Genomic DNA, 25596 nt, shown 5'->3' with positions numbered 1-25596 from the left:
CAGGGATGAGTGCCAGGCCCTGCACACCCCCGACCCACGGTACGCCCGCACTCCCAGGCGCCCTGCAGCTGCGCTCGGGGAGCGGCCGCTGCCCTCACCCTCCGCGCCGGCCCCCCTTGCCCACCTCGAAGTCGTCGGGACAGCTCCTCTTGCTGTTGTTGTTGTTAAGGTTCTCCCGGTTGAGCAGGCCTTTACTGGGCTGGGGTGGGGGCCGCCCCCACCGCCCTGCCCCTAGGGCCTCCTCCCCTTCCATCTCTTCCACCTGCTGCGAGGAGCCCCTCTGGGCCTTGGGGCTCCCGGACTCCAGCTTCTTCCTCACTTCCTTCTCGCAGGGTCCAGAAGCTTCCTGGGGATGTCTGGCTGGCATGTGTGCCTCAGTCGGCTCGGCCGCTTCCTCCAACAGAGCGTCCCTCTCCAGATCCTCCAGGTGGACCAAGCTGCCAGGTTCGTCGTTGGGGGAAGGCAGGAGGGGGTCTGAGAGCCGCCGGAAGCAGCAGGGGAGAGTGGGGCCTCCCGGGGCCCCGCTGTCTGGGAACGCGGGCTGGGCAGCATCGTCCAGGCAGGGCAGCCGGGCCTCCGGGGTGCCGTCCAGCGCCTCCGGCAAGAAGTCCCCCGACCCTGCAGGGTCGTCCGCAGGCTGCTGGACGCAGGTGTTGCTCTGTTGACGCCACAGCTTGTTGTGCCGTTGTTTGCTGCGGGGGAGGAAGGGCAGAGGAAGGTCATGGGGGCCAGTGCCCTGAGGGTCCCTGGAGGGACAGCAAGACACAGCCCACGGCTGACAGATGGCGCGCTAGGACGCTCAGCCCCCGGGGCTCCCGGCAGCAGCCCTCAGTGACTGTGCCATGCAGTGACCAGGTGGCAGACCCGTGACGGCGGTCTCGACCTTGGGTACCATCAGGGTCTCGCCGTGCCGCCTCGTTCTGTGAACTTAGCCACGCCACCGCCCGTCCCACCTCTGAGGCCCTCCATCTGTCAGTAGACTAATAATCCTCTCCTCCCTATCCTGCAGGGAGACAGCGGGGACCGAAGCAGAGAGCACATGGAGATTTATGGGTAAACATAATGCACGTCAAGTTGGGACAACTGGAGAAAACCACAAGATTTTTTTTTTTTTGTCAGAAAGATGACAGGTCACTTTTAAAAATAGGTCTTATGATATCGTGGTAGTATGGTTATAACCCATTTCTAATGTAAAGGTCAAAAAAAAAAAAAGAAGAGAACATTTTAATGTGAAATCAGGTAAGGCACCTCCATGACCCTTGGGGCACCCGTACCAACACCCTGCAGGGGTGCGGGCTACGACGAGAGGAGATGGGGACAGGGCAGTGTGAATTAAGGGCCTGCTGTTGTTTGCAACGCACGGGAGCACCACGACCGTTCGAGACGGCTCTGTGTGCCCGTTCCAGGCAAGGCCAAGAGGGCCCCCAGACGGGGCTGCAAGTCAAGGTCACTGCCTTGTGGCTGTGACCTCGGCCTGAAGACCCCTGGTGAGGCTGTGGAGGCTGCAAGCCCCTGATGGCAGCAAGTGTCTGAAGGGCTAAGGGAAAGGAGGCAGGATGCCCATGCCTCCGCCCCCTCCTCGTCGTCCCGGGGCCCTGCCTGGGGATCTGTCCAGCTGCTCCCTGGGTGACAGTAAAGGGACTCCAGAGATGTCCAGAGCTGTTCTCAGACCCCGTTCCACCCTGCCAGGGCACTCCTGCTTGCTCACACTCGGCCAAGAAGCCTGTGGACTGAGCCTGTGGCCTCCTCATAATACGAGTCAGAAATAATCCAGGGAGAAAGGGAGTCCCAGGTGCAGTGGGGATCTGCCTCCACGGGGCCTCCCCACACTGGAGCCTTGGGGGCGGGCAGACCCGGGTGTGCTCTCTCCCCTGTGCTGCCCACTGGCTGTATGACGTGGGACACCCTAACCTCCAGTGTCAGCTCATTCCCCCCATACGCCGGGGATACCCTGTCCGGGGCAGACCTTTTCTGGGTGGGGGTTAGAGATTTCAAAAGCTCCGTTTTATTCACCACGAGCCAGGTCTAGCCCGGCATCTGCAGAGGTAAACCTGCACAGTCCTCAGGTAAATCTCACAACAGCCCTACCAGGTGGGCTTGGACTGCAAACTCAGAAGAGGAAACCAGGGCCGGGGGAGATGGGCGAGCTTGCCCTACACGGCCCGGCTCGTCGGTGCCGGAAGCCAGTCGGCCCTGAGGCATCGGAACTGCCCTGTGGCGAAGCCTGGCCCACGGCTCGGCACAAAGCAGATGCTCAGGAAACGGGGACGGCCACGTGCCTGCGCCACCCATGACGTCATGCCTTGGACGAGGAACCGCGCACCGTTCCCTCCAGCAGCAAAACAGCTTTCTATGTGTGCCAACAAAATCAAACAGATCCCTCCTGGAAACCACTAATCAAACCCCAAACAATAGCTGTTTTTCTCAGTCTGGCTCCCCACCAACCCCCCCAAAGGCGGGATTTTAGCTGCAGAGACTGCTGCCAGGCCGGACGGGAGCCCGCTTGGTTCTGCCAACCCTTCCCCGCAGACGCTCACCCACCTCGCGTCCAAGATGCCTTCATACTCAGACAGCTGCCTCATAAAGCCCGCGTTGGGCCGTGTAATGCTGCGCTTCTGCTTCACGTAGTTGTACGCTTTTTCCAGAGGCCAGCCAAATTCCTTCATTGCATAGGCTATGACCGTGGAAGCCGATCGGCTAACACCCATTTTGCAATGTACCAGGCACTTGGAATGGTTCCTCCTGCAGAGGCGGGAGACAGAGTCCAGAAACTTCCATAATTTCATTCTCTTAGGTTTTACCCAATGCATTTTGTTTTTCTTTAAACCCTGAAGTTATCTCAGTGCCCAGACCCCACCGCACCCCCCCCACGTCCTGATATTTATGCAGCAGATGGCCACACACCCTCGAAAGGAAATACCTTCACTGCAAAATCAATTAGCACACAATGGGAAATCGAGATAAATCTGTCCTTGCCTTGCCGAGTGGTGCAGGGAGGGCTCCCAAATCAGGCCGCCCTCAGGGACAAAGCGGGACTGCTGGGATGGGCCAGGAGACCAGAAACTCTTGCAGGAAGCAAAGGGGGCAGCGAAAGGGTAATCTGCAAAAGCTACACAGCTGCCCCAGCAGATGAAGATGGGCAACGGGTGACTGCAGAGAAAACGGGGTCAGCAAATGGAAGGCTGCGAGGCCCTCGGGAGGGCAAATGCTCGCCAGACAGGGAGGGTCGAGGAGCTAGGACAAGGACGGCAGCACCCTCGACTTGGACGAGGGGAAGAAGGCAGGTGGATCGGTCATTTGTAAGGAGGCGGTAGTGGCCTGGGCGGGGCTGATGTCACAGGAACGGCAAGGCCGTGTTTCTCGAGACTTCGGAGGCTCGAGAATGGGAGGGTACACGCTGCTGGAAGGGGCCACACCTGGGAAGCTTTATTTGTACAGGAGGCAGACCCACCAGCCTGCCTGTTTACACTGGAACCAGCTGGCCCGTCAGGTGGGTCCGGGCTCCTTTCCTAGACCCCAGGCTTCAAATTCATCCCCATTTGTCAGTGCATTTTGTTCTGTTTTTGTTTTTTTGTTTGACTGCTGGCCTGGAATCTATCCCCCAGGAATGCAAACAAACTAAGATTCGGTAAGGACATGTTACAGAGCTTTGACCTCAAGAGGTATGAAGCAGAAGACGGGGTTTCTTTCGATAGCATTGCAAAAGGTTCTTTCTCTCTATTCTGGACTTCAGTGAGGCAGAGTTGTCCCACAGGAGAATAAGGGGAGGACAGAAGACAGGGTGATGCCAGGAACAGGCTCAGGGCGACGAGGACCTCTGACGGTCTGCCCCATTCCGTGAACAAGAAAACTGCAGTAACTCAGGTGCAGAAGGCGGGCCAGCTCTCGCGGCCTCTGCCTGAGCAGCTTTCTCTGGGGAAGCAGCCCCAAAGGTGTTCACAGTCCACGCAAGACCTGGCCCACCCTCCTCCCTCCTTTGGCTCAGCGACTCCCTGTAGACAGAGCTCCAAAGAATGTCCACGAGATATCAGATCCTTGCCTGGAAGCAGTGATGATGACAAAAGTGGGATCCAGTGTCACAGTCGATGACAGGAGAAACAGGCTCATTGGGGTCCCCACCCTGAGAAGATCAGTGACTGTGCCTTTTGGTGCTAGGGGGTCCTGTGGTCTAAAACCAGAGGTCCACCAGACATCAAAGGCTCCACAAACCAGAGATGTCTGAGTCTGGGACTGCCATTAGTTTCTGCCCAGCCGGCATCTGCCCCTTACTTCCTCAGGCCAGCCTCTTTGTCTTCTCCATCCACTTACTTTGCTTTGTTTATGAAATGGTACGCTTCGTTCCAGTGGGCAAGAAGGTCTGTTGTCTCTTCGTCATAGACGCGAATGTTATGATATGCAAATAAGCCAGGAAAAAAATTATCTATTTCTCTGGTGACATTTAAAATGTAGTCCACACTGTAAGGAGAAAAAAAAAAAAAGAACAACAACTTTGGAGAATCAGAATGAGGAACTACAAAAAGACAAAGTAACAGAAAACTGAGCAAGGAAAAAAATTAAATACACACTCATAAAGCGTATATGTTTATGGTGGGACTTTGGTTTTTCCTTAAGGAGTAATTTTTTTTTTTTTTGTATTTTCCAAATGTCCTCTATACGATGAGAATGTATTACACTTATAATAAACAACAAATTTCTTTGTAAAAAAAAAACTTACAAAAAAAAGTTCAAAGCATTGCTGAGCAATGTGAATTCTGGAAACGAGACATATGTATTACTTAAAAACATTTTCAGACACACTCAAAGTTTCAAACTTCGTAATGGTTATTTATTAATATACAGAGGCTTAAAAACGAAAAACAAAGTCTCTACTTTTAAATAGCTAAGAGAGTAGAAGATATCCATCCATTATTTATGTCCTTGAGAATTGCCTTAAATGCTCTTGAAACAAGGCAGACTACAAATAAATACATAAACAGCGGGGAGGGTCTTCGAACGCATGTTCTCTAAACTTGATACTTATACTCCCGGAAGACCAAAATAATTTCAGGAGTTAGAAAATACCTCAAATAGGGTTTGTAAGAGAATACTTATAAATGCTTTACAAAATACCTTTCAAAATCATTTCTTTATTCCCAGCCAGAGAAAGCATAGATGGTATCACTCTACATTTTAAGAAAACTTTTCTGTTGAAAGAACACATCTTAACCAGTAGTTCTAAAGATATATTTTAAGATTTGTTTAGTCTTGATTTTTAAATGCAGTAATTCAAGAATGCCATCATGTCAGACCCACAGAACGGTGATTTTGGGGCTGTGTTGTTTAAAAAAAAATGTCCAGACATCTGTTCTTGAAGGTCTAGATTTAACCTTTTTTTTTAAAAATTCCTGCTGCTGGGCATTTCTCAGACTGAGATGGGCATATGTTTCTGACCAACACTGAGTATTTAGCCGCCAGATTCCCACCAGGCCCCAAAGTCTAACCTCAGGGAGAACCAGGAGTGGTCCTGGGACCAGAGCTGCCGACTGGCCCCACAGATGTGTGTGTGTCCACGCTAGGACTGCCAGCCCCTGTGCTGGGGCCGGGGGGGAGGGCAGTGGGGCCAGGAGGGGCCTCGTGGCCCTACCAGCATCCAGGCTGTCCTCTGCCACTGGAGTGTGACTGAGAATCGTTCTTGGTGACACACACCATCCCACAGGACCCCGTTAAGATCTAAAACGCATGAATTATTCAGGAGGTGGCGTTTTGGAAATCAGCCCAGCCCTTGGAGATGGGAGACAGGGTGCAGGCGTTACAAGGGCTCAACCTTGGGGGTTTCTAAGCTGCCTGGAAGGACAAGGGGGGACGAGGGGAGCAGACTCACCCTGAGCCCTGCAGTTCCTCCAGATTGGATGCATTCCATTCAGAGCCCTGGGGGACAGATCACACAAACCCCCGTGAGTGTCACATGTCCGCCTCAGAGCTGCTTAGGGGATGCATGGGGTGGGCCAGCCCTAGGTGGGGGAGGGCTATTTCATGGGCCCTTGGCCTTAGATGGGCGGACAGAACTAGAAGAGGCCGCTAGCCAAGCAGGTTCCAGAGGCATTCCCGGCGTTGTCAGCCTGCGTGGAAGGCCCTGGCTGTCCCCTGGCCTTCAGGGAACGGCAAAACCTGTACCACCCCCGCCCCCACCACGTCCTTTCCTAAGGCTCCGGCACGGTCCTGTCACCAGAGGCAGTGACCTCCAGCTTCCCGCTCAGGAGAGGGCACTTTCACACACCACTAATTTAAAGCAGGAATCTGTCTACCTTTTCGGGCAAGTATTTTTAAAAGTTCCCCCCCTCTGACCCAGTGGTTCCACATACAAACAGCTGCCCTGAGGAAACATCCAGAATTCGCACGTAGATTTATGCACGAGGATATTTATGGTTATTTGCGAGGACAAACAATGAGAACAACTTAGAGGTCCGACAAGAAGAAACTTGTAAAATAAATGATGATGATGATGAAGCCACACGATGGGGCAATTAAAAATGAAATTGTACTTTGGGTGGCTATTTAACGACACAGGGAAATGCCGCATAATGAAAACAACTTAAAAAAAGAAAAACAGGATACAAAACTATATAAACATTATGATTCTTTCCTTTCCTTTCTTTTTTTTTTAAAGAAGCTACATAGACATAAAAAGAAAAAACCCAGAAGATGGGAAAAAAAATATACTAAAACGTTAATGGTGACTATGTCTAGATTTGCGAAATTGGGAATGCTTTTTACTTTCTTCTTTGGAGTTACTGGTGTTTCTGAACCTTCTATAACGTGTTTTAATTTAATGCCTTTTAAAGCATATTATAAAACGAACCCTCCATTTCTAAGCTTCCCAGGAACACAGAAGGGGAAAAAACAAAGAAAAAGCTATCACTTCGCTCTTCGGCAATGCAAATGACACAGAGTTGTGAAGAACAAGAGACCCCCCCACCAAGTCTCCCTAGAAACTTCCCTTCCCAGGAGGGCAGACCCCTCAGGACGCAGGGGCCCCAGGGGGCCAAGTGGGGCTGGTAATGTGCGGGTGTTAGCTGGATTTTTCATGCTGGAGGGAGAGGCTCAAATATAAAAATTCCTTTAGTATCTCTCATGGAAAAAGTGACATAGACCACCAAACCACACTGAAAAAAATAATGAAAGCTCACTACATCTGTGAGCATCCTCTTGTTGTGATCACCACCTAGTGGAGAGACGGCCTGCCTTCTGTTGTTTCCACTAGGAAAAACCACCAACTTCCTGGGGAAATTAGAGCCCAGTGCTGCCTGACGGCTTTCAAGATATAGGCTTCAAATCCACACATTCATATATGTTTTAATACAAACGTTAAACATATATGTGCATATATATACACACAGACACACATATTCACAAATACGAATTGATATACACAAATACATTAAATATATATATTTGCGATATATATATATTTAATATACAAAGTATATATCACGACACATGCGTTTGGAGAACCATTAATTAATTCTTGTGGGCAGAAAACAAGATGTTCATGGCTTCAGCAGCAAATACACTTCCTCCACTTTCCCAGAAAGTCATTTTTGCTGTAACAATGATTGCCACTTATTAGTACCTACAGAAACTACACTTGGTGCTTTAAGAATGTCTTTTACTTAATCCTCACAATCATCCCACATGGTACAGAATGGAGAAAAGGCAAAGAGGCTCGCTCCCCTCACACAGCTGCTTCGGCTGGGGAGTGGGAACTTGGCCCTGGCGGGTCTGACTTCCATCACACTGTACCACTTCTCTAATTTTAGTAACATGCTCTCCCCTATAGTCTCTCTGAGGGACTCTGTGAACTTGCCAGTTGCCTTCTATGGAGATTTACAGCATTAAGAGCATCTGAGCAAGAGATGGAGGTGGGGAGAACCTGCACAACCCGGCCCCCCGGTGGTGCTTCCAGGGCCTGTCCCTTCGGCGGGCCTGGGAGCAGGGCACAGGGTAGCTGCCTGGACAGAGAGAGGGGAAGAAGCTGGGTTTCGGGGGTTCGGTTTGTTTTGCCTACTGTTTCTCACGTCTCGGTGATGCCCAGGTGTAATTCTGGGGTTTGGCGAGCGTGCGCCCTTTCGTACCTGGGGGTTCTGAGCCCGCAAACCGTGGGGAGGTAACTGGATGCGGCCTCTGTGTTAGCAACTGAAGACCAAGGATGGAGAGGTTCTGAAAATTGCTGCCAGTGGACTGTGCCAGAGAGCCTTCAAACAACTCTGCCCAGCTCAGCTGGGAGCCCCATCTCATACATCTGGCCCCAGGGCAAACCAGCGTAGGCCAGAGGAAGGGGGTCGAAGACAGGAGTTCCCAGAACAGCCAGGATCGAGGTCCCAGCGACTCCAGTTCTCTCCCCCTCTCTGACTCTGCTGCAAGCTCCAAACAATCAAGGTCTGTAGACGGATGTTCCCCAAACCAGACCCTGCCCTGTGCGGCGCTTCTTACGAGATAGAGGTGGTCGAAGATAAGGGAGGGCTTGTCCATCTGTCCCAAGATAAGGAGCATCTCGTTGTCTATGAATTCCTTGAATTCTTTCAGGTTACAGTTCATCTGCGTCTCTAATTCATTACGGATCTGTGGAGTGGAGAAGAGCACAAAAAGCGATTCGTTACAAAACAGAACAAGAGCCATCCACCTCCAAAGAAGTCAAGTCACAACTTATACTGTGGTTGTTTTCAAAAAAGGTGTCTTGTTGTTTTGGCGGTTTTTTTGTTTTTTTTACCCCAAAGAAAGCGCACAACGCACCGAGACGCACACAGCCCGTACGTAGGTGGTGGGAATGAGGCTACACAGCCTCACGGGAAGTCGGACTGGGCAAAGTTCATCATTTTATACCAAGAAGCTGATTCGCAGGGCATCTCTTCTACGGAGTTTAAGGCACTATTTTTACAATTAAATATCAAATATCTCACAGTGAACACATAAAATCAGCTTCATCTTTCTTTGGAAGGCATCACAACAGGATAGTTTTTTGTTGTTTTTTTGGTGGGCAGCAAAGTTTATTGAGCGACAGTACAAAGCTCCCAAAGAGGGAGGGAACCCAAGAGGGTTGGTTGCCCCACAATATGACTTTTTATGTATATTAATTAATACAAAGGGTGATATATGGCTTTTTCAAATGGCCCTTTTAAGCCCTTATATCTACCTAGTTTAAGCGCTTATTATAATTCATTGCATTCTTTAGAACAAAAAGCAACTGAGACAAGAAAAAGTGATCCAGAAAAAAATTCGAAGGCACACAGAAGGCAGTCCAGGGTTAGTAACTTGCTAGTAAGTGATAATCCTGAAATAAGAAATAAGAGTTTGCTGTATCTCAATAAAACACAAGGCAGAGAAGAGGGCGCTAATAGGCAGATGTATCTCGGGATAATGCGTGGGTCTCGTGGAATTAACACCAAAGGTCTTACAGGTTCAGAGAGCTCAGGAAATTTGCAAGGCCCCAGAGCTGCTGTGCAGCACGGCTGGATCCAAACTAGAGTGGGAATCTAAGGCCTGCGCTCTCTCTGCTAAGTCCTGCGGGGAAAAAGCCTCTGAGAGTCGGTGAGCTGGTCGGTAAAAAGGCCAAGTGGCAGACCTGCCTCTGCTGTGCTTTGGGCAACAGGACAGATGGACAGCTTGTGACCTCTGGCCTGGTAAGGGAAGAGCTCTCTTACTTCTTTCGAGGTCACGTTTTCTAGATCCTGGCTCATCATGATGCTCCGGAGCTTCGCTTTGATGAGGCGCTCAGTCCTTTCCCCTTCAGTTGGCCTAGAAAGAAGGGACATTCAGTAAGATGGAGAATGACAGGGAGCCTGAGGTCAGCGTTTACAGGAACGCCAGATACTCTTGGGCTAAAAAGAACATGGCCGGCACGCAGACAGCTACCTGTTTTTTTTAAAGATTTTTTTTTTTTTTTTTATTTATTCATGAGAGACAGAGAGAGAGAGAAGCAGAGGGAGAAGCAGGCTCCCAAGGAGCAGGGAGCCCGATGCAGGACTCGATCCCAGGACCCTGGGATCATAACCTGAGCCAAAAGCAGACACTTAACCATCTGAGCCACCCAGGCGCCCAGACAGCTACCTTCTTGGTGTGCATGTTTTTGGGAGGAGAGGAAAGGGACAGAGAAGTCCGGCTCTGTGTCTAGAACTCCTGTGGGCGTCCACAGAGTGGTGAGTGGATGGGGAGCACAAACAATGGCTGGAAAGCATAGTCCTCGTTCAGGTCTGCAGAGAATCAGGCTCTTGCGATGAGATGCTGGAAGCACCCGCGGAACGTCCGCCCACCAACCACATCCTTCTGTCTGCGCTTGAACATGTCTGGGTGGGAGGACATCACTGGGTCCGGCTCTCCTCATCTCCTTCTTACATGGAGAATCTATGTGCTTCCCTGTAACTTCTACCCATCAGCCCTGCTTCTACACAGACCAGGGTAATTCTTCCACAGAATGCCCTTTTTTATATTCAAAGGCAACTGTCATTCTCCCCAACCCGCTCATCACTTGGGGCCTCAAAGAACATGGCTTCCGGTCCTCTCCTCATTCAGGCTGACCTCTGTGTCCGTGGCCCTCATAATGCAGTCCCAGAGGGACACACGACTCTGGGGGAGGAGGGTCCCAACCAAGACAGGAGGGGGGAGCCATTTCCTTCCTCTGGACCCAGACTTCCCCTGAGTGCAGCCTCAGGCCACGTGAGCTCTGCTGGTGGCCACGTGACAGAGGCCCCGGATTCACTGCTGTGGCCTCTAAGGCAGGCCGCCCCCAGCCAGTGGTGGTGCAGTGGTGTTTTGGGATCCTGGGACGATGGATATATAATATTCCTCAGAACAGAGGGAAAGGCCAGACCACAGAACATGGCCCAAGAGCCGGTGACGCATGTAGGCTGATGGGAGCTACGGTTCGCATTCACACCCAAATCCGTCTCTAATTTCAGAAGTGGGGTGGTGGTCCCAGAGCCTTCCCTAGCCACAGACTACCCATGGGCAGCAGGTGAGGCACCCCTGCTTGGAATGCTGGTCCTGGGAGAGGGGGCTCCCAATCCCGGGACTACCAGGGTGGTGTGACCCTGTGCGGACTCAGGGTCGGGCCCGGCGTGGGCGAGGCAGCGCCGCACTTACTTGTCCACAAACAGGGCCGGGGAGTCAGGCCGTGCGGACTCCAGGTCCTGCATGGCGTTCCACTCGTTGATGCAGCTCTGGTCCGAGCTGATGCAGCTCTCGTAGTAGGTGGCCCAGATGAGCGCCACGCCACCAGGGAAGTAGTTGTGTCTTCGTGCCACTTCGCAGGCCTTGTGAAGGACCTGCAGGGCAGACCTGGGGTGAGGAGGGGGGACAGGGTCAGGCCTGGGGAGGCACAGGGAGTGCTGGGCTCTTCCCTCCACACGGGGGGGGGGGGGGGGGGGGGTTGAGAACGGGGCGGGGCAGGGCGACCCCTCAAGGACTCACTCCGAGCGTCGCCATATGCATAAGGTTACGTGCGGGACGCAAGGCAGCCCGAAACCTTCCGGCTGCCAGGTAACGGAACCCAAGAGCAGATGAGCCATCCTTCACTGTGCCCAGCAAGGAAAGAGTGCAAACTTCGTAACTCTCCCACCCAGGCTGGCTCACGGATCATCTCCCACTCGGCCAGTTAACACCCAAGAACCCAGATTTACTTCGGAGGCGGGGGGTGGGAGGGACACCGCCACAAAGCCTGGCAGGTGGAAGGAAAGTCTTTCACATGCAGCAGACACATTTTACTGCGTTCTGAATAACTTGCTTTTTAACCTTTGCCCGTCATTGTTATAATAGCTTCGATGCTTAGCTCTCTTAGGGAAGGGAGTACTAGAAACTCACATTAATACAGGGATGAAATGAAGAAGAGGTTCGGGAAGGAAGAGTGGGGCAGAAGGAACTACGTGGAGAATGTGTATGGTAATGCTCAGCTTAGTCATCTTTTTTTTTTTTTTTTTTTTTTTTAACAAAAATCTAGGCTGAAACTCTCTCAGTGAAGGGGGTGAACCAGGCATCGACGAAGGGTGGGAGAGGGGAAGCCCCGGAGGGAGTGAGAGTGCTCGGGGAAGGGCTCACCCCCGCTATGTGCTGCACGCGTCCCACTCAGGCATGTCTGTCCTATCTCTAGGCTGCTTCAGGGAATAGGCTTGAGCCGCATATTTACTAAACTTAGTTTTGCTCCTGAAATTTTGGAAAAACATGTGGGCCTGTTTTTTACTTGCCTGTAGAGAAAGAGGTAAGAAATGATCCAGGGACGCAAGAAACATCTGGGATATCAAGGGGATTATGATTTCGTGATTTTCCCCAGAAGGAGCCTGAACTGAGGGCAGTGTAGAGTAATGGACGAGGTAAAAATGAAGCACCATGTTGACTGGTGGCCCATAGGAGAATTCGGCCTAACTCTCAGTGTCCCAGGAAACAAAGTAATGACTGGGAAACACTGGGCAGAACCCTTCTCGTCAGATGCCACCAGCTTTCTCCTGAGCCTTTTCCAGACTGCTGGAAAGAGAGACGGTTGTGTTGAGTTCGTTGCAGGGGTGGTTTATGTGACCCTCCAAGGATGAGGGAGGCTCGCAGGTGTGTGTGCCGGGTTTGAAGAAGCACTGGCCTGACCTGTTTCACCCAGTGCAGCCTTCGCCCGCGGCTACCTCATCCCCAAAGCAGAGTGTGTGGGAGGCCCTCCCCCCGACGCGGGCCCTGCACCCCGCATCCTGTAGCGGGGCACCCTGTGAGAACACGCTCCCAACACATGACTCTGCGCGGGTTATGGCCACCTCCCCTCCATGACTTTAAACCCCACGAGGACAGGAATTATGTCCGTCGTATGCCTTCCCAGATGCCCAGCGCCTGGCAGGGTGCCATTCCCTTCAGGGCACAAACCGAGCATGCGCCAGGTATAAAGAATATGCAAATTTGCGCTGGAATGGCATTTGGGCAGCAGGAACTGTAGATAACGTAAGAATAAAGTACCTTCGACAACAAAAAAACCACCCAATGAAAAACTGGCTGAAGGACCTGAATAGACTTTTCTCCAAAAAAGCTGTACAAATGGCCAATAAGCACATAAAGAGATATGCTCGGTATTCATCAAGTGGGGAAATACAAATCAACACCATAGCGAGATACCACTTCACACCCATTAAGAGAGCGATGATGAAAACTCAGTAACTAACTCGCAGGAGCTGGTGAGGACGTGGAGAAACCAGAACCCTCGTGCACGGCTGGTGGGAGTGTGAAATGGGACCAAGAGTCCAGTTTGCGGAAAACGGTTTTGGTTCCCCAGAGGGTGAAACACAGAGTTAACCGCGTGCTCTAGAAATTCCACTTCTAGGTACATCCTCAAAAGAACTGAAAGTAGGGGCTGCAACAGAGACTTTGCCCACCCGTGTTCATAGCAGCTCCAAGCACAACAGCCAGAAGGTGGAAATAACCCAAATGTCCACTGACGGATGATAGGGCTACACAAAAAATAGTCTATGACCACATCCTAGAGTAACATTCAGCCTTAGAAAGGATTCTGACACGTGCGACAAGACGGACAGACCTCGAAAACAGCAAGATATGCAACAGAAGCCAGACGCAAAGGGAGAAATTGGGGAGGATTCCCCCCTATTGGAGGGACCTGGAGTAGGCAAACTCCTAGAGACAGAATGTAGGACAGAGGTTAACCGGGGCCTGGGCGGGGGAGAGGGACTTAGTGTTTAATGGGATGATGAGAAAGTTCGAGAAATGGATAGTGACGTCTGCACATCATGGATGTACAATGAACCGCACACTTAAAAAATGGTAAACGCGGTACACTTCACGTTACGTGCATTTTGCCATACACACAAAAATAAACGCACCAAAATGAGCTTTAAAGTCGAAGGGGGTTTTCCTATTCGTGCTGGCAGCTAAAAAAAATATTCCTAAGGTGATAAAAGTCCCTAAAAGCACTTACCACATGGCCTGGACGGATACGGGCTTAAAGACGTGCATCCGTCCCGCAGTGCTGACGCTGAATCCCCTGAGGATGAAAAACAAAAAAAGAAAGGAAGCGTGGTGAGAAGTTAGACCCTGAGGCCACACCAGATGACGAGGGTGGCTCACGCTTTCTGAGCAGGGAATACAAGCCCACTGCATGGAACAAGGGCAAGAGCGGGAAAAAAGTGGGGAAAAAAAAAGTGTTCTCAAATCTGTAAGACTTGCTTTTAACCCGGCTACGCGAGGTCTATCAAAAACACAAACCCTGGCAGAGGTAACACCACCATCTGACACACCATCTCGTTCACGTTCCTGCCACTGTCCCAGCCCCCTGCTACTTCCTGCCCCACACATCCCACCCACTGTTTTTGTAATTGCATGCAAAATATATTCACAGATGGCAAAATCTGACAAAGGAAAAAAAATATAACCATTGTAATCTTGCCTCTTCAAAAAAAAAAAAAAAATCACATTTTAATTTTTCTTCCCCGGTTCTATGAGGCAATTTAACTTTTACCGTTGGAATCCTGGTGAAGGGGCAACTTGTATTCAGCTCCTTCCCCCCCACTCCTGGCAGAACCCACGTATTTCCCCTGGAAGCAAATGTACGTGGAACCCAGATGGCTCTCTTGTCTACCTCGCCCCAGCCACACGGAAGGCTTCCTCCTCTGCAGCCCCCAGAGACGCACCTGACACGCTGCTGTGCCCGCTAGCTGCTTGCCTCCCCCCGCACCCCCACGGCTGTGTGCTCTGGCCGCGTCCTTTCCAACCATGAACCTACAGTGACCAGCTCCGCGTGGGGGGCACGTACCGAGTATTCACTTAACGCATCAAGGGGAAGGGATGGATGTCAGCTCCCTGATGCGCTGGAACTTCACACAGCAGCACATCCCCTGTAAACACTCTTCTGTTGATACTTCGAGACCCAAACTCCCTTATATAATGTCCCAAATATCCCCGGTCCTTGTGTGAGCACGTCACACAGGTGGGTCTGCTCCGAATGATTATCCAGGATGCCCAAAGTGGAAGAATCGCTTAGTGTTTTTTTTTTTTTTTAAAGATTTTATTAATTTATTTGTCAGAGAGAGAGAAAGCACAAGCAGGGGGAGCAGGAGATAGATGAAGAAGCAGGCCCCCCGCTGATGGGGGAGCCCGACACGGGGCTCGGTCCCAGGCCTCTGGGGATCAGGACCTGAGCCGAAGGCAGACGCTTCACTGACCGAGCCACCCAGGCGCCCCTGGAAGAATCTTTTAAAGAGATCTCCTTACCCGTCTCCATCAAGGTGGATTTTCGTGTCACTCCACAGCCGGAGAACCATCCCGATGGTGCAGCTTTTACTGCTCAGGAGAAAAGAGAAGATGCCCAGAGTCAGGGTCCGCCCGCTCATGCACCCTCTTCCCTGCCTTCGCCCAGCCTGTCCAGCTCTCAGAAAGGAACCACCGCCCGACCTGGGCCTGGCTGCTGGGTGCGTATCAGGGAGAAGCTCTCAGGCTGTCTGCGTAGGGACCACTTGCCACTGAATTCTAGAAGACGTGAGTCTGGGATGGTCCCATCAGAGGGGGTCCCCAGTGACCTCTACTTGGAGACAGTCCCAGGGGACTGTGACCCCACCGAGGTGCGGATGGAGCTCTGGAAACGCCAGGCCCCGGCTGTGGCTCTCGGGGGCAGGGAGCGAGCGGCTGACCACACGCCCACGCTGCAGCAGGGGTGAAGCCGCTGATGGCTGGCGCACTCCTGGCACGAGGCCACACGCACTCCAGGGGACACAGGCGAGCCGTGGCAGCCAACCGGGCCTCTTGTCCTAGGTGGCGGGGATGGGGACAGTGCCAACACCATGGCTGCAGTTCATTTCTGGGCCTCTGTTTCTGTACCTTCTGCACAGCTGCAGTTTCAAAACGAGCTTAATCTGCTTTTGGTTTGCTCACCCTAACAGTGAAATGATGCTTAGTGACTCTGTAGACAGGTGCCACTGAGAAACACAGAGGGACAGAAAGGACTTTATCAGAGGGTTACTCGGATCGTTAGGAAAATTCTTCAGGCATTTAAAAGAAAGAGTTTGCTCATGAGAGACCACGGTAACGGCCAAGGCCAACTCCGAGAGCCTCCAGGGATCTTGGACGTACACCTCTACTCCCTCTTAGCCACAGCCCAGGGAGTAACGTGATGCCTATGACAGGGAGCTCTGAGCTCACAGACCCCCCCTCTTCCCCTGGAGTGCTGGTGACCAAGCGGGACTCTTCTACCCTCTGCTTCCGTCTGTGGGGAAGGAATCTGCAAGCCCTTCAGGTCAAATCAGACGAAGCCTTTTGTGTTAGGCAAATTACCTGACCCCCCACCCCTGCATTCCTACCCACTCTTGATGGGCTAATTCTACTTCCTTTGTAGAGCTGCAAAATAAAACGTATGCTGAGACCCTCCAGAGCTGCTTGCTGTGTCAGTGCTTGGGAGGCTGAGCAGGGGGCCTCCTCGTAGCCCAAACCGACATGCTGAGAGCCCAGGGCAGAGGGCACCTGGGAACACGTTGCCAGGCCTGGAAGACTCACCCCCTTTCAGCACTGACGACCCACGCCAGGGACTGGTAATGAGGAGAGAAGACAGAGCTACAAGGAGCATTGAACTGGACTCGGTGCGGGGGGTGGGGGGGGGGTAAGGCCCAGGCCCAGGCCTAGGGCAGGAGGGGGCCTTCCAGGGCAGGCCGAGATGAAACAGTCCATATGAAACAAGGGCAGCATCTAAACTGGCCTCCCCTACCTGCGGAGATGGGGAAGAGCCTGGAGAGAGCACTGCGCGCATGGGGCTAAGTCCACGGAGGACTCCCACGCAGGGTCTCTACCTGCAGTCAAGAGCACAGGCGGGGACCATGGCACGACTGAAAAAACTCTGCAAATTCCCTAACGTCCCCTTATCTGTTGTTGTGTGAGTTTCCAGTAGTCCTGCAGTGACGGACAGCCAAATGTCTACAGGGAAGGAGGGCCTGCGTGCTGGCGTACAGGGGGAGCAGGGGCACCCGGTCAGGGAAATGGGGTCTTCCAGGAGGAATGACCTCAAGGGATGACATGGGTGGGGCAGCTGGGGGAGAAGAAAAGCTTCAGAGGAAACTGAAACAGCAGGAGCAGATTGGCCAGTGGGCTGGCGTGGGGACTCGAGGGCCACGCGGGAGCCAGGCCTGGCACAGGGGGGCGCCGTGGAAGCCCTTCGCAGACCGCACGGTGCCAGCAAGCACAGGGCAGCTGTGTGTGCTCACGGCACTCACGGTGCTCTCGCCTCCCAAATGCAAGATGGAACCTGGGGGTGGCCGCTCCTGTCTTCTGGGGCGACGCATGAGCAGATGGGCGGCTCTGAAAGAGAACCCGTGAGCCCGTGGGGCCCGTCTCTGCCCCTGCATCGTTCCGTCTGAAACGGCCCCTGCCTATCCTCCTGCCGGAACTCCCGCAGGGTACGTACCCGCTATGGGCAGCACTCCTCGCTCCCTTTTTTTTTTTTTTTGGAATAAGGAAGCAAAATCTCATGTCAGGAATTGAGAAAAACAAGCATATCATGCTTTCAGCAGGCCAAAAGCTTCTGTAAGGACCAGGGCTTTGGTGCCTGGGGCTTCCCAGTGTGGCGCCGCAGGAGAGGGCCCAGGGCCCAGGCCCCCGGCCCCCACCTCCACATGCCTGGGCCTGCAGGGCTGCCACTCAGGCTCGACAACAGGAAGGCCGCTTAGGTCCTATTCCCCTCTGACCACCTACTCACCCTCGGCAGCCCCTTGCCCCACCTCCCCAACCACAAGACGTGGCAACAGCCTCGGGGTTGACGCCTGCACACGGGCCTGTCCACTCCAGCCGTGAAGGACAACGTGGAGGGCATGCGTACGCATCTAATGCTACGGTCACGACCTCCAGACTCTGAGGTCGGAGAGCAGAGGCCGGGCACGCAGGAAGTGCTAACGGTACAGACGGTCGCGGAGGAATGAATTCACAAACAACGGGGTGCAGAAGAGAGTGCAGCGTACCGATGTGCAGGGTCTACACCGCAGGGCCGCCACAAAAGCCCGGCTTCTGATGCCCAGCTCTGCTAGTAGGAGGGCCTTGGGGGTACCCACCCCGACCTCTCGAGCTGCATTTCTCATCTGTTACACACAAATCAGAGCTACCTGCTCCATGGGGTGGTTTAAGGGTTCAATGAGATGCTGAGGACACGCCGTGGCAACCACCCTGGGCTCTTCCCACAGAAGTGACAGAGATGGCTAGCAGGAGGGGCAGACCGCCACGGTGGGCACATCCCATGGAGAGGCAGGTTCCCGCTCTGGGCCGGAGGGTGTTACAAGGACGGACCACATGTGGCGAGGAACGCCCCTGCCCCGGAAGGAACTCCGAAAGGCTGGCTGATCATCCAAGAGCAAATGTAACTGCATCGCTGTTTCGCACTAAATACCTCTGTGCTGCACAAAACACCGAGCTCCGCCCGTGTCCCAGAGCGCCGGCCTGGGGGTGCCCTGACACGAGGTGCTGGGCCCTCTTGCCTTCCGGGGCGCTCTTCACAGCTTGCCTCCTAAGACCTGCCAGGCTCCACGGTCTTCCAGATCCAGACTTCCCAACTAGCCCAAGGCCACAGATGCCGGCTCACACGTCTCTCCCTACGTGTGCCGCACAAAACTTTCTTAGGATGCTATCCTGTACCGGGAAGAAGGTCATAAAAGAAATGTCCTCCCTCTTTCTTCTGTGAGCTTGTTGGCCGGGAACAAAGTTTTGGTCCCTCCTAACAGCAGCTCTCTTGCGGGAACAAGACGAGACCACATAGCCGCCACACCATTCACTGCGTCTGTGGCTTTTTCTGTCCTGCCATCGATTCTGCCCAAGATGCCTTCGAATGCAGCCCCCACTGCCCCGTCCCTACTGCCCACTTGCCCTTTAAGACTCAGTGAGCCATCACACGCTGCAGAAGGCCTCTTGCTTGCCCCCTCTGAGCCCACCCGTCTCGTGCTTCCACAACCCCCCGAGCACCCCTCCATCACCGAGCCCGTTGCCCTGCCATCTGGTCATGGCTCCTTCCTCCCTGAGTTTATAGGCTCTCAGAGGTGGACCACAGCTTCGGCTGCTTCTTTGTGTACCTGGCCCATTGCCTCATACACAGGAGAACGTACACACTTGCCTTGGCGGATGAGTAGGTTAAAGATCACGAATACAGGGAGCCTATCTTAATCCAGGTTTCACAAAGCCAGGGTCTGCAATGATCTCACGCACATTCATGTATCCTAGATGTAAGAAGAGCCATTCGCCCTCATTTCACACACATAATAGGGTCTATGATACAACTAACTTGCCCTCCAGTTATTGGAAAATTCCAAACCTCCCTTTAAGCCTCTGACCAAGGACCTGTCAACAAATACTTGGGAATCCACTTGGGATGGTAATATAGGGGAAGCGCTTGATACGATGCCCATCAGTCACATACTTCTACACGGGCCCGTCCCCGCTTCACGTGGCTCCCTCCTGCTTGTTCCTGGGTGTTCACCACAGCCGTCACCTCTTTCAGGAAGCCCCCCCGGCTCAGGTGCTCTCTTCCATGGCACCCCCGATAGCAACCCAGTGGTAAACCTTGAAGCTCAGTGTGACTCTTCTATCCTCTCAGTCGGAGCTGAGAGCAGAGGCTGAATCTAGCACAGCGCCAGGCACGCACGAGCTGCAACGGTGCGTTCTACTGTTCTGCATGCCTGGTCACCGTGCCGCTGACCACCACACATCTCGTCATCATCTCCCACGGACACGGGACCACGGCAACCCAGGTCCCCACCGCCCCACCAGACTCACCTTTCCTTACTGGAAAAGTCGACTCCCAGCAAGATACTCTCCTCCGTGTCCTGGCGCCCACTGCTGTCCACCACCACCATGTACCGGACCCGCTCCGCCCAGGCGCTCTCCAAGCGCACGGCCTAGACAGGCAAAGACGGTCTCACTGGCCTGCCTTTCAAGGTGGTGGCCTCTAACGTGACCAAATCAACACCGAGGGCTTTTGTTGTCTACCTCCCCCCCAATGAGCTCAGGAATTAAGATGAGATTCTTAAGAGCAGGAGCCGCGTCTGTTTATATCCATGCACGACGGACAGTGCTTGGCTCTGGGGAGATTCCCCTAAAGTTGGTCACATGGGTGAACAGGTACAATCCAGAGAATGAAGATCTCCACCCTCAGATCGACACGGACATCTAACATATCCTTTCTCTGGACCTTGTGGGTGGTGGAGAGCAAACCTGGCTCTGGCTTTTGTGAACAATTTGGGAGAATCTGCTGGAACACAGGAACTCCCCACCTCCCACTGCTCGTGAATAATTCCCTACCAAATCGCACAATTAAAAATTAAAACTTGCCGCTCTTTGTCTCTTCTTACCAGCTTGATCCGATCTTCACAACGCAGAAGGTTGATCATTACTTGAAGATGCTGGGGCAAGTCACCTGTTAGACCAATGAAGAAAGTTTTAAAAGGTCACCCACCCACCTTCTAGGCAGAAACCTGCAAGAGGCTGATGTTAAGGGTCTGGATGAAGACTGCGAAATCAAAATGCCCCCCACCTCCACCCCAAGAGAAGTGTCACAAAGACTAGGAGGCTCAATTTCTCTTACTCCACTCCTGAATGTTGCCTGATGAGGATGGGGAGATCTAGCTGATGATGGCCACGTATTTAGAAATTGCTTTTATATTCTGAAATCTGGGGCGCCTGGGTGGCTCAGCTGGTTGAGAGTCCGACTCTTGATTTCAGCTCGGGTCATGATCTCAGGGTCGTGGGATCAAGCCCCGTGTGGGGCTCCATGCTCAGCACGGAGTCTGCTTGAGATTCTTTCCTCTCCCTCTGCCCCATCCCCCGCTTGTGCATCCCAGAGCTTGGCCCCCGTGACAACCGCCATGATCAACATCCACGGTGAGACCTCCGTGCCTGACCACCCCGTCTGGTCCCTGTGCTGCCGGGGCTTTGTAGCATTTGCCTACTACTACAGTCTAGGGACTGGAGGGTAGCAGGTGCGGTGACTGGGGCCCGGGCCTACGCCTCTACCACCAAGTGCTTGCACATCTGGGCTCTGGTCTTGGGCCTCCTTCGATCATTATGGCCATCATTATTTTCACCCACTGGCTCACTGATGATTATCCAAGCAATTTCAGAGGTCATAAAATGTTATGAAGGCTACTAGCAGCTGCTCATGGCCTGAGGCTCGCACCCCTTTTCACGGCAGTTTATATACACATCAGTCTAGAACTGAATTCAATAAAGCATTATAAAGCATGATTACTTTATAAAGGCAGTAATGCAGAGCTTCTAGCTTCTCTGAGCAATCCCAGAGCCCAGGAGGTGCCTCCGAGCTGGGGTGTAGGGAGGAGAGCTTCTCAGAGCTAGTGAGTCTCCACAGACATGGAGGATCAACACAGCTGAAAACAGGCTGTGTGTTCCAGGCTGGGGAGGCCCTACCCAAGGTTCGTAATCAGTGAATAGCAAGTGGGACTCTAACACGGCTTTTTCCCCACCTTACACATTTCATGGTTTCTTTCTGAAGGAAAGTTCATCTGCAAAGACGCTGGTCTACAAGAAAGTAGGAGTAACTCCTAGAAGATCTACATTAATGCTGGTTTGTGCCATGCCATGAAGGAACAGAATTATCTTTACTTTTATTACTATTATTATTTTTTAAAAGATTTTATTAATTTATTTTATTTATTTGAGAGAGATAGTGACAGAGATAGCAGGAGAGATCACAAGCAGGGAGGAGAGGGAGGAGGAGGCTCCTGCCGAGCAGGGAGCCTGACGTGGGGCTCGATCCCAGGACCCTGGCATCACGACCTGAGGCGAAGGCAGACACCCAACGAACTGAGCCACCCAGGCGCCCCTATTATTATTATTATTAAAGATTTTATTTACTTACTCGACAGAGAGAGACACAGCGAGAGAGGGAACACAAGCAGGGCGAGTGGCAGAGGGAGAAGCAGGCCTCCCGTGAAGCAGGGAGCCCGATGCGGGGCTCGATCCCAGGACCCTGGGACCATGACCTGAGCCGGAGGCAGATGCTTAATGACTAAGCCACCCAGGCGCCCTCAGAATTATCTTTACAAAACAAAACAAAACAAAACAAAACATTATCCTATAGATCACAACCAGAATCCCAGAAGGATCAGTACACTGGATTCGTTCCTTTTGCAAAGGCATCTTTTGAATTTCAGGTCAGGCTGACAGAGGACGTCCAAATTGTACTTCTTGCCTCAGAGAGGACTCGGGTTGCTGGAAGCCGGCCTCTCTCGTCTGTTCTGTGACAGGAAGGCACGGTGTGAGACACCCCACATTGGTGCTGCTTTCCATAAGGAATGACTGGCAGGCAACGGTTCACATTTAAGGAGCATGCGGAGCTCCTTGTCCCCCCTCCTCTACCCAACAGCACCCTCGCCTGCGGTGACCCCACGGCCCCAGGGGCACACACCCGCCTCGGCTGGTCCTGGGCTCGCCTGCACGCCACCACCGTCTGCTCCAAGTCACAGAAGCACACAGAGGAAAGCAAAAACAAGCCCCTTTGTCTGGTGAGTGCCCAAATGAAAGGGACATTTTCCACACAGCTAGGCTCCTTTCAGCGGGATGCTTGTGGAGACGTGGAATTGCTGACCGACAGAACTCCCGGCTGCAGCCTGGCGTCCACACAGCGCCTCTATATGTTGAAGTGTTCATTCAGCACTTGCAGAAAGATCAGAGACTGTAAGCCTGAGGTAGAGGCCCTCACCAGAGTCTCGAACCGGGGACTGGCTGCAATGACCTGAGTCTTGCATGGGCAGAATGAAGCCTCACTCTTTCTCAGCTCTGCGTGATTGTGGATGGGACTGGGGGCCGTCCAGGGCACTCGACAGTGATTCCAGAAAAATAGGAACTGATGGAAAGGCCAGTCTGTGCCTGCCCCAGGGACATTTCCTGAGAGTCCTGGGACAGTCACGGTCCCTCTTGCTTTGCTGAGCTCATTGGCCATTCTAGACCTCAGGGGCAGAAAAGCCACCAAGCCTGAAGCTTTCTTCTTACTTTCCTGTACGTTCCAGAGATGCACGAACCAGCCTGACTTACGGTTTTTACATGGCTTTGTGCTTGCTTCCCCAAGCTCCAGAGAGTATGAAAACACTGTTAGAATCAGAGGATGGAGACACTGTATACTACGGGTGAACAAAGCTGGAGCATTCGCTTTGCTGTATGTATTTAACCAACGAACACTGGTTAAATTCCTGACAGGGCAGAACCATTAGCAGATTCAAGAGAGAAGGTTCTGTTTATAGTATTACGGTACTTGAAGTCATTGTAGTAATAATCAGAACTACCATACACAGAGCGCCCATGAGATGGTAAACAGGTTACATGCATACAGTTTTTTTTTAAGTAGGTTCCACGCTGAGGGGGCTTAAATTCATGACCCTGATATCAAGACCTGAGCCGAGATCAAGAGTCGGATGCTGAACCAACTGAGCCACCCAGGCGCCCCTACATGCATACATTTTAAATTCCATCCTGCCTGAGGTACCGGTATTTGATGCCCATTGTAAAGATCGGGCAACTGAGGCTCAGAGGTGACTGCTCAGTAAGTTGTAGGACTGTGATCAGAAGCCAGGTCTGTCTGGCTCTAAAACACACATTCTTGCCCCAAACCACACTGCCTCCTTGTGCAGGACAACTGTTCTCTGAGCTTCAAACAGAGCTAAATCTTGATTCCAAGTATCAGCATGCGAAAATCCCAACTGACCCCTGGTGTTTGCTGTAAAGTGTAAGACACGAAATTCTAACCTAGGCACTCAGGTCCAAAATGAGGCGAGAGGACTTGAGGTGAGAGACAAAACGATCACAGGGACAAGAAAACTAGCCCCGACTGCTGGCTGCTTTCACCTGCTTGTTGTTCTGAGGGTCAGAGGCCTTTGTAGGTCGCACCGAGAAATGCGCAGCCCGTCCCAGAAGTGCCCGCAGAGGCTACGGGCCTATTACAAAGATTCCCTTGTACACAATGTTTTCTGGTTCCTCTCTTCAAACTGCCTTCGGTATCAGAGTCCAGTCACCTAAGAAAACCAGTCTCTGTTACCATATAGGCATTTCTTACTCATGTGCTATTGGACCTAAATGAATATTGGGTTTGATCCCCACTTTATCACTTCAGTCTACTTCCAGAAACCAAATCCACCGATAAATCATAAAGATTTCCCACCCCAATGCCTGCTGAAGACTCGTAAAGAAATTCCCCAAATGAGAGCTTTCCAGATGCTCAGAGAAATGACGAAAGTCCTCAGAGGAGGTATAGGGCATCCCAAGGTGGTTATTTTCAAGGGGACAACGTCTGGCTATCACAGGTTCTGGTGCATTAGTTAAAAAAAAAAAAATCATACTGCAACTTAAAATCTGCAGTTAACTGATAAACTGTGGTGGGAAATCCTCACATCCAAACAGAACGCTGCCGACTGCCTTATTTCTTGCGTGGACATGCACAGTCTGTGGGGCGCTAGCTCTCGGTGCTCCCTGGAAAAGGCGCATGGCTTACCTGCTCAAGAAAAGAGCTTCTGCTTTGCACTGGACGCGTGCTGAGCCTGTGTTCCGCTATTCCTCTGGCCTTGAAAACCAGCAACTTGCTCACCACCAGCAATGGAAGCCTCCCCCATTGCACAGAAAATAAATTTCCAAGGAAGAACCTCAATTTACCTGCATGCTTGTGGGGATGCTGAAGGCTTCGTTGGCTCTGAGGGTTGTTTCCCTGCTGTAAGAAGAGTGCTGCTCCTTTCACCATGAAAAAGCTCTCACTTAAGCTGGGAAGGATAAAACCAGAGCACAGTCAGGCTGGAATTCAGAGAGGAACATGGGCAAAGACACGCAGCAGAGGAAAAGCTTTGGTGCAGGCAAATGTCACATACGATGCACACGGGACGAAAGGGCTATTCTGATAGTTTTGCGCTGCACTCTTCCCTCACCTTCGCTACAAGCCTGCTGATGGAGTCTGTGTGATGAACTCAGGCTTCGGCTAGAACACCCGAGTCCTTGGGGCTCTTGCAAGGCTGACAGCCCTTCCTCCTGCAAGATACTCTAAAAGGATCTCCCTGCATCACGTCTCCTAAAGATACAGAGAGCAACTCTCTGAATTTTGTGAATTTTTCGCACTCTCACTGTGGAATCTTTGTGACTCCCTGACTATGACAACTTCACTGATCTTGGTGCCTTCCCTTGATTGGAATACGAAGAAGAGGAAGTTATACTTTCACTACTGATTTGCATCTTAACAAAAGCCGGTGGTTACTGACCCCGTGATTTAGCTTTGTCAAGGTTACAGTGTCACTGCTGTGGTAAAGAATCTCCAGTTGCCACAATGAATTTCTCAGCAAAAGGAACCTTTGGTTTTTGTTATTTTAAACCAGTAATAACATTGACATTTGACATACAACTTGAGAACGTACGATTTAAATTTTAAACATTTCATGATTTGGCTATCAAAAAAAAGTCTTTAGCTTACACAGAAATTAAGACTATAAACTGACTGTATTAGCTACTAGTTACTACCAATTACTCAAAAACACTGTTAATGCTGCAAATTACCCATAAATTGCACTAAAATTATTAACACTGATTTTTTTTTGGGCGGGGGGAGGATTGGACCACCTACGATTATCTTCTTTCTGC

At 52.0% G+C, this 25596-nt stretch overlaps 2 protein-coding genes across 4 annotated transcripts in view; both read right to left on the bottom strand.

Moving 5' to 3' along the window:
• Positions 1-2577, bottom strand: part of CORO1C (coronin 1C) — a 116822-nt gene extending 114245 nt beyond the window's left edge. The window contains exon 1 of the mRNA XM_035017212.1: positions 2542-2577. Coding sequence (XP_034873103.1) covers positions 2542-2563 — 22 coding nt within the window. The 5' untranslated portion in view covers positions 2564-2577. The remainder of the gene's footprint in view (positions 1-2541) is intronic.
• The window catches only part of SSH1 (slingshot protein phosphatase 1), a 59298-nt gene that overhangs the window by 8552 nt on the left and 25150 nt on the right, over positions 1-25596 (bottom strand). For all 3 annotated transcript variants that reach the window (XM_035017209.1, XM_035017211.1, XM_035017210.1), the window contains 12 exons: positions 24628-24731; positions 20322-20386; positions 19747-19868; positions 15223-15291; positions 13931-13996; positions 11116-11310; positions 9678-9771; positions 8470-8598; positions 5861-5907; positions 4309-4455; positions 2542-2742; positions 125-692 (listed from right to left, as the gene is read on the bottom strand). In XM_035017209.1, the coding sequence (XP_034873100.1) occupies positions 125-692; positions 2542-2742; positions 4309-4455; positions 5861-5907; positions 8470-8598; positions 9678-9771; positions 11116-11310; positions 13931-13996; positions 15223-15291; positions 19747-19868; positions 20322-20386; positions 24628-24731 (1807 nt within the window). The remainder of the gene's footprint in view (positions 1-124; positions 693-2541; positions 2743-4308; positions 4456-5860; positions 5908-8469; positions 8599-9677; positions 9772-11115; positions 11311-13930; positions 13997-15222; positions 15292-19746; positions 19869-20321; positions 20387-24627; positions 24732-25596) is intronic.

Source organism: Mirounga leonina, unplaced genomic scaffold (assembly GCF_011800145.1).
Source record: "Mirounga leonina isolate KUSES-001 unplaced genomic scaffold, KU_Mleo_1.0 Mir_171, whole genome shotgun sequence".
Lineage (NCBI taxonomy): Eukaryota > Metazoa > Chordata > Mammalia > Carnivora > Phocidae > Mirounga > Mirounga leonina.
The sequence above is the reverse complement of the archived record's forward strand: the minus strand, read 5'-3'. Positions and strand labels throughout refer to the sequence as shown.